The 20,260-nt window shown below is 45.3% G+C and overlaps 1 protein-coding gene across 1 annotated transcript in view; it reads left to right on the forward strand.

Moving 5' to 3' along the window:
* The window catches only part of PFKL (phosphofructokinase, liver type), an 800,878-nt gene that overhangs the window by 178,249 nt on the left and 602,369 nt on the right, over positions 1 to 20,260 (forward strand). The window contains exons 4-5 of the mRNA XM_063934129.1: positions 418 to 607; positions 15,016 to 15,181. Of these exons, the coding sequence (XP_063790199.1) occupies positions 418 to 607; positions 15,016 to 15,181 (356 nt within the window). The remainder of the gene's footprint in view (positions 1 to 417; positions 608 to 15,015; positions 15,182 to 20,260) is intronic.

Here is a 20,260-nt window from a genome sequence, read left to right on the forward strand (position 1 = left end):
TATATTACCTTCAATTGTATGTCACGGTTTTGCTTATTTGTTTATGTAATTGGGCGCTGCAGATCCCTTGTGGCGCCATATAAAAAGGGTAAAAATGTAGATTCGATGTCTGTGGTATAAATAACTAATAACATCGGTGTAACATCAAAATTATGTTTAACATTTTACCTGTACTTTGGAAGATGTACTTAGGATAGATGTACCCAGCCTCTTATTATGCTCTTTAATGCTCACATTTAAAGGCTTTTCTAATGAGACACGTTATTTCAGCTAATGCTTAATCTTTCTGCCAAAGTTATGTTTTTATTAGTTTGCCACCACTATTATGCTATTATGCAAATATATTGCTGTATTTATATTGTACTACAGTACTACAAAAACACTTTTTTTTTTATCATTTTTTTTTTTTTTTTTTAGGGTGGCACTATCATTGGAAGTGCCAGGTGCAAAGCATTTATGACTCATGAAGGGCGTTTGTCTGCAGCCTTTAATCTGGTGCAGAAGGGTATAACAAATTTGTGTGTCATTGGTGGTGATGGCAGTTTAACTGGAGCAAACATCTTTCGAAAGGAGTGGGGATGTCTACTTGAAGAGTTGGTTAAGGAAGGTAAGTTTAGATGGGTGTGTCGATTATTGTAAATGTCGACATTATGGCTGCATCCTGTTTAGAAAATGTGTGCAGCTTGTTTTTCCACCATGTACATGTGTACTGTGTTGTATTTGCCTGTTCACTGAAGAAAATGCTACTGATAAATGTAAGTTTAGAAACGCTTTAGGAAAATAAACTACAAAGCCATACTTGCTTTGCAGCTTTCGCCCTATACCCTCCACTAGTCCTAGTCTATTGGTAGTTATGTTTATCCCCCAATTTGTAGGCTCAGTCTTTTATTCTTTCCTTTTACTGTAAAATGTCCTGCCTTCCCTCTGCTGTATGCTCCCATTATACTATTTGTAAGGAAAAATAAATGATCTCAGTGGGCCTTGTTACCCCCGACCAACACTGCTTGCTCCTGATGTATTCTTCTTATTCCTTTGAATTTTGAAGACCTGTACCATATAACGAACATCCTTTCTTTGGTTTAGGATTTTAAGATCACTATTATATAATTGTAGATATAGAACATGGTTTGTGATAAAAAGTAAAATAATGCTTCTAAAATGTTTATGTAAGTTTTATCCACATTTATTTATTGACAGTGCTAATATAAAACTGGGGCATTTTTACTTTACAATAACGTTGGGTAGCCATTGCCATAGTATATGATGCCAACCCTCTTAAACCTAAATGTCTCACTACTTATCCACCAATCACCAGAAGAACAGCAAGGACTCCATAATAATATTACCAGTAATAGGGGTACATGAGAAATGCCATTGCTTTTCTCCCAACTGGACATTTTTCACAAGTAATGGCTTTCCCTAGAAGTTTGACAAACTTAGGGTTAAATCTAACAGGGTGCAAGTTTATTTGCGCAATCAAACTCGCACCTACTCGCACAATTTTTAGGCCCGAGTTTGCCCACAGCTCAAATATGCAATAGCTTGCGGATTAGAGTGTGCGAGGCTATTACAGGTGGAAGTCCATGCAAGTTTTTCTTTGGGTAAACTCATATGTTATAGTTAGTTTCATTACAAGGTGTGAGTTTGATAGAAGCCTGCACAGATCACGAAGATCCGTGCATGCCTCTGTGTGTAAAAGTAAAAAAAAAAAGAGAGGTAAAAATCAGGAAAAAATGTAAAGTGGGGTTCCCCCAAATGCACAACCAGCCCTGGCCTCTTTGAGCCAGTACTGGTTCTAAAATACAGGGGAAAGAAATGTAGGGTTCCCATGTATTTTAAGAACCAGCACTGGGCTCATGGACTCGTCCTATTTATAATTATACAGCAAACAAAAGTATTTCTACTACCAGTACTGAGCTCCGTTAGTGGGGGGTAATGCCACAGTCGGGACGCAATTGACGGTATCCCCTGGCTGAAGCATTCAGCCCCCCCAATAGTCAGCTCAGACAGGGAATGTCTGGGGAAATCTAACCCCCCCCCCCCCCCCCCCAATAAAGGGGTCCCCTCTCTCCAGGGCACCCAAGGCCTGGGCTGAAGCCCAGGGCTATCCCTGGCGCACCCCTGGGCTGTGGGTGCCGAGTTGATAGCATTCAGTTTAAGTTTGTAAATAATATTGTCTTACAGGAAGACTACAGGTCCTAGAAAGCTACCCTCGCATGCCGATACTTGGAGAAGGTCAAGTACCAGCATGCGGTGCATTGAAGGGTTCGCTGATACCTATAGCCCCTGTGTTAAAAAAAAAAAAAATATATAAAAATAACAACAGGACACATACATACTCTGATGGTAAAACTTTAAATCTCACACATACTCACCTTGGCACTTCTGCCGCTCGCATCCACTTGTCCAGTAGAAACCCTGATTGCTGTAATAAAAAAAACCCCCCTATACTCTACTACCCCTTGTGTCATGTCCTCTTCGGTACATGGAGGCATCCAAGGGGTTAAAACATAAACCGAAACAGCCGTACCATGACTGCTCTTAAAATACAGAGAACGCCACACGTTTTTTTTCCTGTATTTTAGAACAGGACCAGCTTAAAGAGCCTGTGGTTGTAATGCTTTTTTGGGGGGTACTCCACCTCGTTTTGTTTTCTGAGTTATAACTATTTCTTAACTTTTACAAACAGAAGCCTGCACGTATCTCACTGATCTGTGAAGACTTCTGTCAAACTTGAAAGCCAGAAGGTTTTTTTTTTTATAATTTTGTGCAAGCTTAGTACTCGCATCCTATTATATTGGCCGAATTATATGTTTTCTATGGGAAAACATCTGGATGCGAGTTTAGGCCATGCAGGTTGCAGGAATGCGAGAAACATGCGAGTTTGCATGTTCTTGCACACTGGGGCAGATGTATTAAGCCTGGAGAAGTGATAAAGCAGTGATAAGTGCAAGGTGATAATGCACCAGCCAGTTAGCTCCTAACTGTCAATTTACATATTGGAGCTGATTGACTGGTATATTATCACCTTGCACTTATCACTGCATTATCACTTCTCCAGGCTTAATACATCTGCCCCCTTATTACACGTGCGTGTTGTAAACAAGTACGAGTTTAGCGCTAAACTCACACATTTTTATAACTCTCACACTTTTACTTTTTACCCTTATTCTTAATTCCTTTCAAACCTTTCATTTTGTAGCGGTGCTTACTTTCGCCCTCCATGTGTGAGCCCTTAAAACATTTATACAGCCAGCATAAAGCCACAATATGTGTACAATATTCTATGGTACAATAGTCTGCTTTACTGGTGAAGGCTCATGACTAGAAGGTTATTATTGGAAGTATTATTTCTCTTATGTTCTAGGGAATACTGGGAATCCATTTAGTACCATGGGGTATAGACTGATCCACTAGGAGCCATGGGCACATAGAAGTTTGATTGTGTGTGCTGGCTTCTCCCTCTATGCCCCTCCTACCAGACTCTGTTTAGAAAATGTGCCCGGAGGAGCTGGTCATGTCTCCTGAAGAGTTTTCTACATTTATTTTCTAAGTTTGTTATTTTCAGACAGGACTGGATGGCACCAGCCTGCCTGCTTCATGGGATTTGGGAGTCTGTCTCCATTTTATGCATAAACACATACGGCCAGTATAAAAAAGAGCGGGAAGACCACGCACCATTGAAGGGGTGGGGTTTCACTATGAGCGGATCCAGCAGCTCACAAGCGCCATTTTCCCTACTGCAGCTGACAGACACTGACTGACAGGGACACGCAGCTCCTTCGGAGAGACTCCAGATTACTTCAGCGGTACCAGGGGGTCATAGCAGGGGGCGTTATTAGTGTACTGCGGGGGTGGCCCAGAGACCCACTATAGCATATGGGTAGATTATGCGAGCCATTGCTAAATGGTCGGGTAACCTGATTGATGGGTTAGATACCTTACCTCAAGGGGAGATTTTTGCTCCTGCAACATATACAGGACTCTGCGAACTTTATGGGGGATTCCAGTGGACTGCGGATGTGGACTCCAAGAAAGGAGTGGAAGGCCTACCTTTCACAGGCGAGGCCTTATTTGGCGATTAAATGTACAAATGGATCGCCACATCTACTGCGAGTAAGTCCACATAACTTCCTTCTGCAGCTCCCCCCAGCTAGGAAGGCCTAGTCAGGACCCAATTTACAGTCCTTTCGGACTGCTAAGTTTAGAGGCAAACTCATAGCTTCTACCGCCACCAGAGGTAAACCAGCAACTGCCGTTTCACAAGAGCAGGGCTTAGGCTCTGCTTCCTCAAATCCTTAGCATGACGGTGGGCCGCGATGCCTGGAAGACTGGCAGGTGGGAGCCCGGCTAAACTTCTTCAGTCACATCTGGACAAGATCGTGCCAGGATCCCTGGGTCATAAATCTTATTTCCCAGGGCTACAGACTGAAGTTCCAGGAGCTCCCACCTCACAGATTCTTCAAATCAGGCTTACCAGTTTCACAAGAGGCAAATGTAACTTTACAGGACGCCATTCAAAAACTGGTACAGACCCAGGTCATTGTTCCAGTTTCACCTCATCTTCAAAACAAGGGGTACTATTCCAGCTTGTTTGTAGTACCGAAACCAGACGTTTTGGTAAGACCAATTCTGAACCTCAAATCGTTGAACCCGTACTTAGGAGTTTTCAAATTCAAGATGGAGTCTCTGAGAGCGGTAATCTCAGGTCTGGAGCAGGGGGAATTACTAGTGTCTCTGGATATCAAGGATGCGTACCCTCATATTCCTATCTGGCCGCCTCATCAGACTTATCTACGGTTTGCACCGCAGGGCTGTCACTACCAGTTCCAGGCCCTGCCATTTGGTCTCCACGGCACCGAGTGATGGCAGAGATGATGTTTCTACTCTGCAAACAGGGAGTGAACATAATTCCGTACCTGGACGATCTTCTGATAAAGGCACCGTCCAGGGAGCAGTTGTTGGAGAACTTTGGTCTCTCAACCAGACTACTACTGGATCACGGGTGGATTCTGAACCTACCAAAATCTCACCTAGAACCAATGCAGGGGCTTCATTTCCTGGGAGAGATACTGGACACAGAGTCTCAGAGAGTGTTCCTTCTCTTGGAAAAAGCAATGGTGATCCAGTCGATGGTTCGGACTGTCCTGAAGCCAACCAGGATTTCGGTGCATCTCTGCATACGCCTTCTGGGGAAAATGGTAGCTTCTTATGAAGCAATTCAGTACGGAGGGTTTCATGTGAGGCTCTTCCAGCTGGATCTGTTGGACAAACAGTCTGGATCGCATCTTCTCATGCACCAAAGGATTCGTCTGTCGCCAAAAGCCAGGATCTCCCTTCTGTAGTGGCTACAGACTTCTCACTTAGTTGAGGGTCGGAGGTTCTGGATTCAGAATTGGATTCCGCTAACCAACGGACGCAAGCATCAGAGGTTGGAGCGCAGTCACCCAGGTGGTACAGTTTCAGGGAAGATGGTCAAGTCAGGAAGTCGTTCTTCATATAAACATCCTGAAACTCAGAGCTATCTAGAACGCCCTTCTGCAGGCCTCATCTCTGCTTCAGAATCAGGCCATTCAAGTCAGACAACGTGATGGCAGTAACGTACATAAACAGACAGGGCGGGACGAAAATCAGAGCTGAAATGTCCGAGACTTCTCCTCTAGGTGGAAAAACTCGCCGTGGCGTTGTCGGCGGTCTTCATTCCGAGAGTAGACAACTGGGAAGCAGACTTCCTCAGCAGTCACGACCTGCACCCAGGGGAGTGGGGCCTTGACCCAGAGGTGTTCCTGTAGATGACACGTCGGTGGGGATATCCACAGATCGAAATGATGGCCTCTCTACTCAACAAGAAGCACAAGCGGTATTGTTCCAGATCGAGAAACCCAAAAGCAGTGGTGGTAGACGCTCTGACAACTCCGTTGGTCTACCAGCTGGTGTACGTGTTTCCTCCACTTCCTCTGATCCCAAGAATTCTAAAAAGAATAAAAAGGGAAAAGGTTTGAGCATTCCTCATTGCTTCGGACTGGCCATGAAGGGCCTGGTATGCGGTACTTCTGGAGATGCTGCTTGAAGAACCGTGGCCTCTACCTCTTCGCGAGGATCTTCTGCAACAGGGCCTGTTCATCTATCAAGACTTACCGCGGCTACGTTTCACGGCATGGAAGTTGAACGGCTGATCCTAGCCAGCAGAGGGATTCCTGACAAGGTTATCCCGACTATGATCCAAGCCAGGAAGGGAGAACGTCTAAACATTACCACCGTATCTGAAAGAAATATGTCTCTAGGTGTGAAAGCAGACAATATTCTGCGGTGCGATTTTTTTTTTTCTGGTACATTTCCTGCTTTTTCTGCAGTCAGGAGTGGATGTGGGCCTATGTCTAGGCTCCATAAATGTCCAGATTTTGGCCTTATCTATTTTCTTTCAGAAACAATTGGCTTCCTGCCCTGAGGTCCAGATGTTCTTGAAAGGTGTTCTGCACATCCAACCTCCCTTTGTGCCTCCCACGGCACCTTGGGATCTCAATTTGGTGCTGCAGTTCCTCCAATCGAACTGGTTTGAACCGTTGCAGGAGGTTGACATAAAGTACCTTAAGTGGAAGACCGTCACACTGTTGGCCTTGGCTTCAGTAAGACGTGTGTCGAAATTGGGGGCGTTGTCTTACAAGAGCCCCTACCTAATCTTCTATGAGGACAGAGCTGAACTCACGACTCATCAACCATTTCTTCCTAAAGTGGTGTCAGTGTTTCACATAAACCATCCTATTGCGGTGCCTGTTGTTATGTACACATCTGCGACTTTAAAGTCTTTGGATGTTGTGAATGCTTTGAAGGTGTATGTAAAGAGAACAGCTCATCACAGGAAATCGGACTCGCTGTTCGTTCTCTATGACCCCAATAAGGTTGGGTGTCTTGCTTCAAAGCAGTCAATTGCACACTGGCACAGGTTCGCTATCCAGCATGCTTATTCCATGGCAGGCTTGCCGGTTCCAAAATCTGTATCGGCCCACTCTATTAGATCGGTGGCTTCTTCTTGAGCGGCTGCCTGGGTTATCTCGGCTTTACAGCTCTGCAGAGCAGCTACTTGGTCAGGTTCGAACACGTTTGCGAAGTTTTACAAGTTCGATACTTTGGCCTCTGAGGACCTTCAGTTGGTCAATCAGTTCTGCAGGAACCTCAGCACTCTCTCACCCGGTTTGGGAGCTTTACTTCCCCATGGTACTAAATGGATTCCCAGTATCCTCTAAGACGTTAGAGAAAATAGGATTTTAATTACCTACCGGTAAATCCTTTTCTCGTAGTCCGTAGGGGATACTGGGCGTCCGCCCGGTGCTTCGTTCTTCCTACACTGTTATTTGGTTAAGTAATGTTGTTTGGTTCAGCTGTTGCTGTTACTATTTACAAGTTTTTGGTTGGCATGGCTTTCCTCTTGTTCTGGTTGTGCTGGTTCGTAATCTCACCACTTTCCTTTCCTTTATCTTTCTCTCAAAGTATGTCCATCTCCTCGGGCACAGTTTCTTAGTCTTAGTCTGGTAGGAGGGGCATAGAGGAAGGAGCCAACACACAGAATCAAACTTCTATAGTGCCAAAGGCCCCTAGTGGACCTGTCTATACCCCATGGTACTAAATGGATTCCCAATATCCCCTACGGACTACGAGAAAAGGATTTACCGGTAGGTAATTAAAATCCTATTAACTAGTCGTCTGTAAGTTTAACCATATAATTTTTTCCTTAGTCTGACAGTAGTTAGTATTACAGTGGCATGTATTTTACAGTGACTAATCTAATTTTTCTCCTTCCGGGTCCACAGTAGAGCCACAGGATTTACAATGGGTTGCAGGTGGCGTCAAAGGATCAGGCACCAAATGGTTAAACTTTTGGGCTCCCAGCATGCCTCGGTTCAGCCTCCCTATATCCCCGCCTCCTAGCCCAGGGCATTCTGTTTTTTTTTGGGTGCGGCAGGAGCCGGACCACTGTAGAAACGGTGTGGCTGTTTTACAGCCACAAGCTTTTTAAACTTTTATTATTTTATATATACTTTTTTTTTTAGAGCGGCTTTACTATGCGTCTTAAACTTCTCCGGTTATGGGTTATCCACAAAACCCTTTTGCATTCGTGCAACAATCCCCATGGATGAATGTGCTGTCCAAGTCCAAGGTTTGGCTCAGACCCCAACTGCCTTTCAGCAAATGTTACAGGCAGACAGGGCGCCTCCTTCACAAGCCACACAGTTTTCAAATACGAGGATACTTCAGAAGATGAATCCGAATCTTCTCTCTCTGAGCCTGTCTCTAAACAGGAGGAGCTCCGCACCTCAGTGGATATAGCTGACATACCTGAGTTTATTTGTGCAGTGAAATTCATATTATCAATGGAACTCTAAGGCTCCAATCTTTAAATGTCCAAAAACAGTAAAGGCTGAATTTCCAAATCAGATCACTTAATGAAAATTGTTCAAGAGATATGGAAAACACCCAGTAGGAAGTTTAACCACTTGCCTGGCATGGTCGCATCAGATGCGACCACACCAACAAGTGTTTTAGCTGACCTGGTCGCACAGGATGCGACCAGTCAGATAAACAGTGTTAGCGGCAGGGAAGAGAAACTTCCCTCCGCTGCTCACCATCCCCTCAGTGTTGCCGTGCTGCTGATCATTGCACGGCAGGACCTCCCACCCAGCGGCTGCAGACAATAGCAGCCACTGGGAAAGTGTAAAACAACCCCCCAAGCCACCCCCAGATCCCTGTGTACCTGGCAGCTGTCTTGAGGGTAAAAAGTAATGTTGCAATGTTACCGATCTTCCCAGCCGATCTTCCGATGTTTGAGAAAAAATGATTTTTAAAATACATTTGAAAGAAATAGAAAAAATATATAGTTTTCATCATTTTGGATAAGATTAAATTCATGTTCTTCACCTAATTCACTCATTAAAAAAACCCCCAACAATTTCGGAGCGCTTTTTGGGGAGAAAAAATTGTTAGTTAAGTGGTTAAAGTACTAAAAAAATTTGGTCTCTTACTATCCTCTTCCGCTTGGGGGCTGTATAAAAGGGAAGTAACCTACCAAGGTAGATGCTCACATAGTACGGCTGGTGCACAAATCTACATTACCTCTGCCTTCATCTTTGAATGATGTAACAGACAGAAAAATTGATAGCTATCTTAAGACTGTATTTTCCCTAACAGGGGCCAGTACAAGACCAGCTATGGCAACAACATGGGTGGCCTAAGCAGGCTGGGTAGAAGCGTTGGAGGATGATAGCTCAGTTCATGGAACATGAGAACAATTATCCCATATAGCTAATACAGTATAAAGCAAGCAGCTGTCTGTATGGAAGAAGCAGCCCTAGATATGGGTATATTAGCTTCTCAAGCTTCAGCTTCCTCGATAGCAGCTCACAGAGCAGTTTGGCTACGTTCATGGAAGGCTGACATGGAATCCAAAAAGGTATTGTAATCTCTACCCTTTGTTGGAAATATTCTGTTTGGAACAGAATTAGACAACCTTTTGTTATCGTAAGCAAACTCTAAATCAGCAGGGTTTCCTTCAACATCATAACCTAGATTCTCTGCTTTCCAGTCCTTTCGGCCCCAAGGTTAGGCAAAGGGAAAGGATTATGTCAAACAGTCTCAATCAAATAAAACTGTTAAGTCTAAGGCCAAACAGGCTTGGTTAACCAGGCCCCCGACTACTAAACCAGAAGACAAGTCTCCTGCCTGATGGGCACAGGACTCCACCTGGAGGACTACAGGGTGGGAGGCCGACTTCTTCAATTTGCACAGGTTTGGCAGCAGTCCACCAGAGATACCTGGGTATAAGAAATGGTGTCTCATGGGTACACTTTCTCCTTCAAGAAGTGACCCCTCAACAGTTTTTTTTGGTACCAGCCCGCCACCACTGGCAGCGAAGGCCAGGGCTCTACAAGTTGCAATTCAGAAGTTGCTACAATCAGGAGTGATCGTACCAGTACCCTCAGCACAACGAGGACTAGGTTTCTATTCTACCCTGTTCCTGGTTCTGAAGCTAAATGGGTCTCATTGGCCCATTCTCATTCTCAAAGCTCTGAACAAATATACTGCTCAAAAATAAATAAAGGGAACACTAAAACAACACAATGTAACTCCAAGTCAATCACACTTCTATGAAATCAAACTGTCCACTTAGGAAGCAATACTGATTGACAATCAATTTCACATGCTGTTGTGCAAATGGAATAGACAACAGGTGGAAATTATAGGCAATTAGCAAGACACCCCCAATAAAGGAGTTGTTTTGCAGGTGGTGACCACAGACCACTTCTCAGCTTCTATGCTTTCTGGCTGATGTTTTGGTCACTTTTGAAAGCTGGCGGTGCTTTCACTCTAGTGGTAGCATGAGACGGAGTCTACAACCCACACAAGTGGCTCAGATAGTGCAGCTCATCCAGGATGGCACATCAATGCGAGGTTTGCTATGTTTGTCAGCGTAGTGTCCAGAGCATGGAGGCGCTACCAGGAGGCAGGCCAGTACATCAGGAGACATGGAGGAGGCCGTAGGAGGGCAACAACCCAGCAGCAGGACCGCTACCTCCGCCTTTGTGCAAAGAGGAACAGGAGGAGCACTACCAGAGCCCTGCAAAATTACCTCCAGCAAGCCACAAATGTGCATGTCTCTACTCAAACGATTAGAAACAGACTCCATGATGGTGGTATGGGGGCCTGACGTCCACAGGTGGGAGTTGTGCTTACAGCCCACCATCGTGCAGGACGTTTGGCATTTGCCAGAGAACACCCAAGATTGGCAAATTCGCCACTGGCGCCCTGTGCTCTTCACAGATGAAAGCAGGTACTCACGGAGCACATGTGACAGACGTGACAGAGTCTGGAGACGCCAAGGAGAACATTCTGCTGCCTGTAACATCCTCCAGCATGACCGGTTTGGCAGTGGGTCAGTAATAGTGTGGGGTGGCATTTCTTTGGGGGCCGCACAGCCCTCCATGTGCTCGCCAGAGGTAGCCTGACTGCCATTAGGTACCGAGATGAGATCCTCAGACCCCTTGTGAGACCATATGCTGGTGCAGTTGGCCCTGGGTTCCTCCTAATGCAAGACAATGCTAGACCTCATGTGGCTGGAGTGTGTCAGCAGTTCCTGCAAGACGTAGGCATTGATGCTATGGACTGGCCCGCCCGTCCCCAGACCTGAATCCAATTGAGCACATCTGGGACATCATGTCTCGCTCCATCCACCAACGCTACATTGCACCACAGACTGTCCAGGAGTTGGCGGATGCTCTAGTCCAGGTCTGGGAGGAGATCCCTCAGGAGACCATCCTCCACCTCATCAGCAGCATGCCCAGGCGTTGTAGGGAGGTCATACAGGCACGTGGAGGCCACACACACTACTGAGCCTCATTTTGACTTGTTTTAAGGACATTAAATCAAAGTTGGATCAGCCTGTAGTGTGTTTTTCCACTTTAATTTTGAGTGTGACTCCAAATCCAGACCTCCATGGGTTAATAAATTTGATTTCCATTGATAATTTTTGTGTGATTTTATTGTCAACACATTCAACTATGTAAAGAACAAAGTATTTAATAAGAATATTTCATTCATTCAGATCTAGCATGTGTTGTTTAGTGTTCCCTTTATTTTTTTTGAGCAGTGTATATTTGGGTGTCTCGATTCCATATGGAAACATTATGGACAATTATCCTGGCAATGGAGCCAGGGGATTTAATGGTGTTCCTGGACTCTCAAGATGCTTACCTACATGTACCAGTAGCACCTTCCCATCAGTACTATCTCATGTTCGCAATCCTTCAGCAACATTTTCAGTTTCAGGCACTACCCAAAGGGTAGTGCCTGAAACTGAAAATGTTGCTGGAGGATTGCCACAGCTTGCCACAGCTCCAAGGGTGTTTACCAAAGTTATGGTGGTGATGGCAGCTCACCTTCGTCGTCACGGGATAAGAATTTTGCTCATACGTAGACGAACTGCTAATTCTGGCACAATCCCAGGAAACTCTCCACTGCCATCTTCAAGTGACAATAGCCTGCCTACAGGCTCATGGCTTGCTCATAAATTGGACAAAGTCCTCCCTAGTTTCATCCCAACGGATGACGCACCTAGGGCCTGTATTGGATACCAGTCTGCAGAAAATCTTTTTACCTCTGGACAAAATATCCACCATACAGATGAGAATCCGTGGATTGCTACACAGTTGGAGCGTATCCATACATGCAGCAATGCAGATACTGGGATCAATGGTCTCTGCATTCGACATGGTAGAATATGCCCAGTTCCATTCAAGATCTCTTCAACATCTGATTCTCTCCAGATGGAATGGACAGCATCAGGCGATAAAAAGTCAGACAATGACCCTTCCACTGGAAGTAAATCAGTCATTAGCCTGGTGGCTATAGACGTCCCACTTAGACCAATGCTAACTCTTTTGGATCTCATACTGAGTGCTTCTGACAACGGACGCCAGTTTTAGAGCCTGGGGAGCAGTAACATGGCAGTACTCTCTCCAGTGGTGTTAGACCAAAGAAGAAAGTTGTCTGCCAATCAATGTCCTGGAACTTTGGGCCATCTATATGGCACTCACCCAGGCAAACGAAGTGCTTTACGGCAAACCTATTCAGATGCGGTCGTAGAATGCCACTGCAGCAGTGTACCTCAATCACCAAGGAGGCACTCACAGTTGAATGGCAATGAGGGAAGTAAGCCGCATGTTAAAGTTGGCAGAAATTCATCAGCCAGCCATGTCTGCAGTATTCATACCCAGAGTCCTAAATTGGGAAGCGGTCTTCCTCAGCTGGCATGACATTCATGCATGTGAATGGGCCCTGCACCCAGAAGTCTTTTAGATTCTGGTAAACAAATGGGGACTGCCCGAAGTGGACCTTATTGTTTCACGTCAGAACAACAAGTTACCAGTATACATGTCAAGAATGGGGGATTCCCAGGCAATCTTTTGTGGGTGCCTTTTCAGTGAGATGGAAATTTCATCTGGCATATATATGTCTTCCCACCAATCTCCTTGTTGCCCAGGGTAATTCGAAAATTCAAACAGGAAGGGGGCGCCGTGATATTAATAGCGCCGGTGTGGCCCTGATGAAATTGGTACACTGATCTGCAGAGGCTATCCGTGGACACTCTGTTCCTACTGCCTCAGTGACCAGGTCTACTGATTCAGGGTCCCTGTCTCTATGCATACCTGGATCGGCTGTCTTTGGGTGGCACTTGAAACATCCATCCTAAAAGCGAAAGACTTTTCACAAGCGGGAATTCAAACAATGCTTAAAGCAAGGAAACCATCCTCCGCTCGTATCTATTACTGATTATGGCATGCTAATTTTGAATGGTGCTCTGCCAGAAAATATGACCCAAGGTCCTTCAGGGTTTCAAGAATCTTCGTGTTCCTTCTCCTTCTAACATCCCTGAAGGTACAAGTGTCATCCTTAACCATATGGTTCCTAAGGAAAATTACAAATCTACAGTATGTTTGCACATTTTTCCAGGGAATGCTTTACATTCAGCCACCGTTTGTACCTCCAACAGTGCCTTGGGACGTAGGACTGGTTCTTGGGGCGCTTCAAGATGCCTCATTTGAAACCTTGCATCGGGTGGACCTCAAATGGTTGATAGCTAATGTTCTCTTCTACTGGCAGTTCCTTCCGCTGGAAGATTATCAGATTTAGGGGCACTGTCGTGTCGCTCTTCAGTTCTAGTATTCCATCCAGACAGAGCGGTTCTCCGAACCAGATCTTGATGTCTTCCTAAGGTGGTCTCAAAATTCCATCTTAATGAAGAAATAGTAGTTCCAGCCTTCCAATTGCCAGATATCTCTGTGGGAGCAGCATCATTGTACGTAGTTTTTGCACTAACAATCTATGTAGATCGTACCAGTGCCATCAGAAGAACAGACTCTCTGTCTTTGTCATATATGGATTCCACAAGAGAGGATGACCTGCCAATAAACATACTCTGGCTAGAATACTTTAAATGACTACCTCAGAAGCCTACTCTCAAGTCAATCTCCCTATAGATAATGTCTCTGCCCATTCTATCTGTTCAGTAGGAACTTCATGGGCAGCCAACCATGGTGCCTCAACTGAGCAACTCTGCAAGGCAGCCACATGGTCATCCAAAAATACATTTGTCGGACATTATGCCTTTGATACCTTGGCCTCTTGGGATGCTGTGTTTGGCCATATAATTCTCCTGTCCAATCTGGGAACATCCCCTCCCTTAATTGCTTGTTTGGGACACCCCATTGTAAATCCTGTGGATCTACTGTGGACCCTGAAGGAGAAAACGAGTTATGGTAGAGTTACCATGGTTAACTCTATTTCTCTGAAGTCCACAGTATCCACAGGGAACCCACCCTGACGCATCTGATTTGAGAATCTCTACACTTACTAATCCCTTCCTTCTGGTATGGAAGTATGGGGGTAATTCCAAGTTGATCGCAGCAGGAATTTTTCTAGCAGTTGGGCAAAACCATGTGCACTGCCGGAGAGGCAGACATAACACGTGCAGAGAGAGTTAGATTTGGGTGTGGTGTGTTCAATCTGCAATCTAATTTTGCAGTGTAAAAATAAAGCAGCCAGTATTTACCCTGCACAGAGATAAAATAACCCACCCAAATTTAACTCTTTCTGCACATGTTATATCTGCCTCCCCTGCAGTGCACATGGTTTTGCCCAACTGCTAAAAAATTTCCTGCTGCGATAAACTTGGAATTACCCCCTATGTGTGTTTTTCTAGCCTGAATAGGTCTTCCTTCTCTCTCTAATCCTGATGCTACCTTGGGCTTTGTGACAACCTGAATTCCCTGGGCCAAGCCGTTGGGTTATAGGGAGGCTGGACCGAGGCATGCTGGGAGCGCAATAGTTTAACCGTTTAGTGCCCGATCCTCTGATGCCACCTGCAACCCATTGTAAATCCTGTGGTTACTGTGGACTTCGGAGAAACAGAGCTAACCATGGTAAGTCGACCATAACTCTTGTTATTTGAATCTTTCTTTATAACAGAAAAAATAACTGAAGAACTTGCAGCAACTTATTCTTATTTAAATATTGTCGGACTTGTGGGCTCCATTGACAATGACTTCTGTGGTACTGATATGACGATTGGAACAGATTCAGCTTTGCACAGAATTATGGAGGTTATTGATGCAATCACTACTACTGCCCAGAGGTATTTTTTCTCTTTTCATATATCTTCAAATGTGCTAACATATTTGTTTAAATAAAATAGCTATTAGACCCTTCTTCACCTATTTGTGTTAATATCATTATGACGACTTATTGTATATTAATAAGGATCATGGTTATTCATTTTATACTGATTATATAATAAGATGTGAAGTGCATAGGTTGTGTAGACACAATCTTACGGTCTGCTTATGAACTGTAATCTCTGATTAAAGTTCTTGTGAAATGTCAAGACACAGAGCTATAGGTAAGCAGCACTGCACACCAAAGAAGTCCTCATGTTCACTTCCTTCACAAACTCGTTATGGAGTTCAACAGAAGTCACTGGAGAGCCATGATCTCTACGACTACAAAAGTAGTCAGCGACAACAGGAGAGTCTTGCCTGACTGCGAGCTGCTTTTGGGGAGGAAGCACCATCCTGAACCACTGTGTTTGATTGATTTTCAGAGTTTTGGCGTGGGAGACATTTCCTGGAAGACTAGGAGCATTGCGGGTGACCTGTGTCCCCATCAAAAAGGACAACATTGCTGCAGTGCAGGCTATAGTTGAGCTGGATGCTAGGGTGACCTTGGCTTAGCTAGAGAAGGAGATAAGCATCTCATCAGAAGCTATACGACTGAGCAAGGTTTCAACATGCTGGGTGCCCCATCAGTTGACTTGAGGGCAGAAGGAAACTCTAGTGACTTGGTGCCACAACAAGCTTGCCATGTTTGATGGTGGCTGTCTGGGAGATCATCAGTGGCGATGAATCCTAGATTTACCGTTTCGACCACGAGACCCAACAACAGTTGGCGTAGTGGACCCTTGCCACCACAGAAGTTCCAATGTGAGCGCAGCATGGCCAAACAGATGGTGGCTGTTTTTGTGGCCAAGACAGGTCATGTAGCTACTGTACGAGTGCAGCAATGCACTATTACTGGGGACTGGTATGCCATCCATTGCCTGTTGCAAGTGATGGATGCCATTTCCAGGCTCCGTCCTAGAACTTGCATTCATGATGCGCTTCTCCAGCATGAAAATGCACCTGCCCACAAGTCCAGGAAAGTGGTGGATTTTCTAGCCCATGAGCGTATCCAGGAGCTTGGTCATCCTCTGTACAGTCCAGACCCCTGTGACTTCTTTGTGTTCACACAGATCAAGTGCAAGATGCGTGGGATTCGTTTAGAGTCACCTGACGCTTCAGTGGAGGTCTTTATCTAGCATGCTTCCATAACTGTTTTGGACTGATCCAGCTGCTTCCCCAAGTGATTTGAGAGAATGCAACTTTGGTTACACTCCTCTGGTGAATGACTGGCATGTAGTAGCACAATCTTAAGTGCGCTCTCCGGCACTATTATCCTGATTTGACATCCTGTCCCCCCCCCCCCCCCCCAGGGCGGAATCGTGCTCCCCTGGTTGTCTGAAGATGCGGTAAGCCTGCGTGTCCTTTGTGTCTCCCGGCTACACAGCCTGCAGTGCATCCTGGACACGTGAGACATCGGCACTCCTTGCTGGCTGTTGACAGAGCTGGTCCCTTGACTGCCAGCCGCACTCCCTCTCCTGCTTCCCTGAGGTGATCCCTGAGGCTGACAGGTTTCTCATAGGGACGCCTCTACTTCTATTGTCTCAGATGTCACTAAGGCATTTGATTCTGTGTAGTGGGCATTCTTGTGGGAGACGATGGCCTATTTTGGGATAGGTCCAAGGTTTAAATTACTTTATTCTGTTCCTGTTGCCATGGTTTCTGTAAATTCTTACATCTCTTCCTCCTCTCTTTTATTTAGAGGGACACTGCAAGGTTGTTCCCTTTCACCCACTCTCTTTACCCTGGTTATAGAGCACCTGGACTACTTGATTAGGGCTAGTCCTGAAATTAAAGGACTAAGTATGTGGTGTAGGGGAGATAAAGTAGCACATCTTGTTGTTCATTACTCTATGCTTAATGTGGTAAATACTCTGGATTATTGATCAATTGGAACAAATCCTGCATACTGCCAGTTACAGGTGAATGACCGAACAACCCTCTTATCTACCTCCTGTTGAGGTGGATGGGTTCATTTAGGTACCTAGGAGGGTGGGTGAATAATGTCCCCCAAAATATATACAATTAAACATTACACCGCAAGTGAAGTTCTTGTGTTCTGGTGTAGCATACTGGTGAAAATTAAGTTATCCATGACTGGACAAGTTAATCTAGTAAAAAAATGATTATACAACCCAAATTTCTATATGTATTACAGCACTCCCTGGGGTTTTTATCCCTCAAAAAATATTTAAGCAGATTGTTAGCCTTCCTAATTTGATTTGGTTGAAGAGTCTCTTTTGAGGCTAGATACTCTTACTAGGCCCCGGGCCTCTAGGGATTTAATGCTTCTACATTTTAAATTATATTTTTATGCAGCGCAATTAGTGCACTTATGGAAATGGGTGAATGACGCTAATGTAAATGCCTTACCCTTCTTACTGGTGGCGCAGGTATATCCAGGTCATACACCACTACAGGAGATAATAGGCTTTTTTTTAAAGAAGTCACAGTGCCATGCCAGTAGTCACAGCATAATAACAAAAACAAAGTTGTTGTTTTTTTAATTTTTTATAAACCACTTTGTTTAAACCAGCCAACCCTGTGTTGGACCAATGCTGCATGTGTGTACGTAGTTGTGGACAGCTGCGATGACTCCGGAGGGCATCTCAATACAGTTTCTACTGGTTGCTGCAGTAGCATATTTCTCTTACGTCCTAGAGGATGCTGGAGTCCATTTAGTACCATGGGGTATAGATGGGTCCTTTGGGAGCCACTGGCACTTTAAGAGTTTAATAGTGTGGGCTGGCTCCTCCCTCTATGCCCCTCCTACCAGACTCCGTTTAGAAAATGTGCCCGGAGGAGCCAGTCACAGCTAGGTGAGCTCTTAGTAGTTTTTCTAGTTTTATTATTTTTTGAGTTTGTTAGGTTACAGGAAGGCTGCTGCCAACAGCCTCCCTGCTTTGTGGGACTTAGGGGGGAAGTAGGAACAATCTCTTGAAGTTAATGGTTCTCTATCTCCGCTGACAGGACACTGAGCTCCTGAGGGTGCTGATCGCAAGCCCACGAGGCGACCGCTCACTCCCGCAGCACGGCCGACACCCCCTAACAGAGCCAGAAGAAAGAAGAGTGGTGAGTACAGCGCTGGCGTCCTGGTAGCGGGTATGGCAGCACAAGGGTGGGAGCGCAGCTCTGACAGGCTGCGCTCCGGAAAGCTCAGCAACACTTTGTGTAAGCGCTTTGAGGGGTGTCCTGAGCATGCACAATTCACCCTAAACTGGTCACTCAGCTAACAGGGGCTAATCCCACTGTTGGCATTAAACACCTCAGGCCAGTATAAACAATTAGTGCTGGAAACTGCGTGCCATTGCAAGGGGCGGAGCTTCCTCTCAGAGCGGATCCAGCACTCACCAGCGCCATTTTCTTCCTGCAGATACATAGGAAAGAATGCTGACAGGGAGCGCTGCCCTCCACATAACTCCAGCATACCTCTGTGGTACCAGGGTGTTATAGACAGGGGGGAGTGTGACACTAGTACAAATTACCCTATTAAGGGTAGTCAGCAAGCACCAGGGGCGCTGTGTGGCTGGCTTCTTATACTTTGTGACTCTCTGAAGGTACTCTGGGGGAAACTGACATTTTCCTGTGTGTGTGTGTGTAAGTTTGTATATCCCACATTACCATCTCTAAGGACTCTGTGTCCTGTGCTGCAGAGTGTTTATCTTCTCCTAAGGAGTCTATTCCATTTACTCAGGACTGCAATATGCTGTCTCATCCTTCTGAATCCGAACCCCCTTGGGTAGATTCTTTAAGGGGAATGATATCCCAGATTTCAAATAGGATCTCACATACTGAGAAAGAAATGCAGTTTTTGAGAGGAATCTTATTTTACAGTAAATAAGAAATCCTCGCTCACCTTCCCAGCTTCAAAGGAGTGAAAATCCTTATTTGAAAAATCCTGGGAAAACCCAGAGAAAAAATTCCAAATCCCTAAAAGAATTCTCATTTCTTTCCCTTTCCCTGAAGAGGATAGGAGGAAGTGGGAAAACCCACCTATAGTAGATGCTTCTGTATCTAGGTTGTCTAAAAAGGTGGTTTTAACGGTCACTGGTACAACCGCCTTAAAGGAGCCTGCTGACCGCAATATTTGAGACTACGCTCAAATCACTATACATGGCTACAGGCGTGGCCTTAAGGCCCACTATTGCTTGTGCGTGGATTTCTAAAGCTATAGTAAAATGGTCAGGAACTTTACTAGAGGACTTAGATATTATGGATAGGAGTGACATTGACTTGTTTTTATGTCACATACAGGATTCTGCAAGTTTCATGGTGGAGGCCATGAAGGACATTGGTCTGCTTAATGCGAGGGCTACTTCCATGGCAGTATCGGCATGCAGAGGATGCAGAATCCAGGAAAAGTGTGAAGAACCTACCCTTCACAGGTCAGGCACTATTTGTGGACGCATTGGATGCGTGGATTTCCACAGCGACTGCGCGTAAGTCGACCTTTCTTCCCTCTGCAGCAGCACCGGCTAGGAAATCTTATCCTACGCCTACACTGCAGTCCTTTCGGACCGCAAAATTTTAAAAATCCAAACCTCCCCCCACCTTCCTTAGGGGGGGGTAGGGGAAAATCCAGAAAACCTGCACCAACAGGTTCCCAGGAACAGAAACCATGTTCTGCCTCCTTCAAATCTTCAGCATGACGGTGGACCTCCCAGCCTGGAGATCGGGCAGGTGGGAGCGAGACTAAAAGATTTCAGTCACGTCTGGGCGTCATCATGCCTATACCCCTGGGTGACGGATATTGTTACCCAGGGGTACAGACTGGAGTTTAAAGTACTCCCACCTCACAGATTCTTCAAATCAGGCTTACCAGTTTCGCTGACAGAAAGTGCTATCCTACAGGAAGCCATTCAAAAATTGGTACAAACAAAGGGTTATTGCTCCAACCTGTTTGTGGTACCGAAACCGGACGGTTCGGTAAGGCCTATATTGAACCTGAAGTCGTTGAACCCCTACTTGAGGGTTTTCCAATTCAAGTCTCTGAGAGCGGT

The sequence above is a fragment of the Pseudophryne corroboree genome, chromosome 7, assembly GCF_028390025.1.
Source record: "Pseudophryne corroboree isolate aPseCor3 chromosome 7, aPseCor3.hap2, whole genome shotgun sequence".
In the NCBI taxonomy this organism is placed as follows: domain Eukaryota; kingdom Metazoa; phylum Chordata; class Amphibia; order Anura; family Myobatrachidae; genus Pseudophryne; species Pseudophryne corroboree.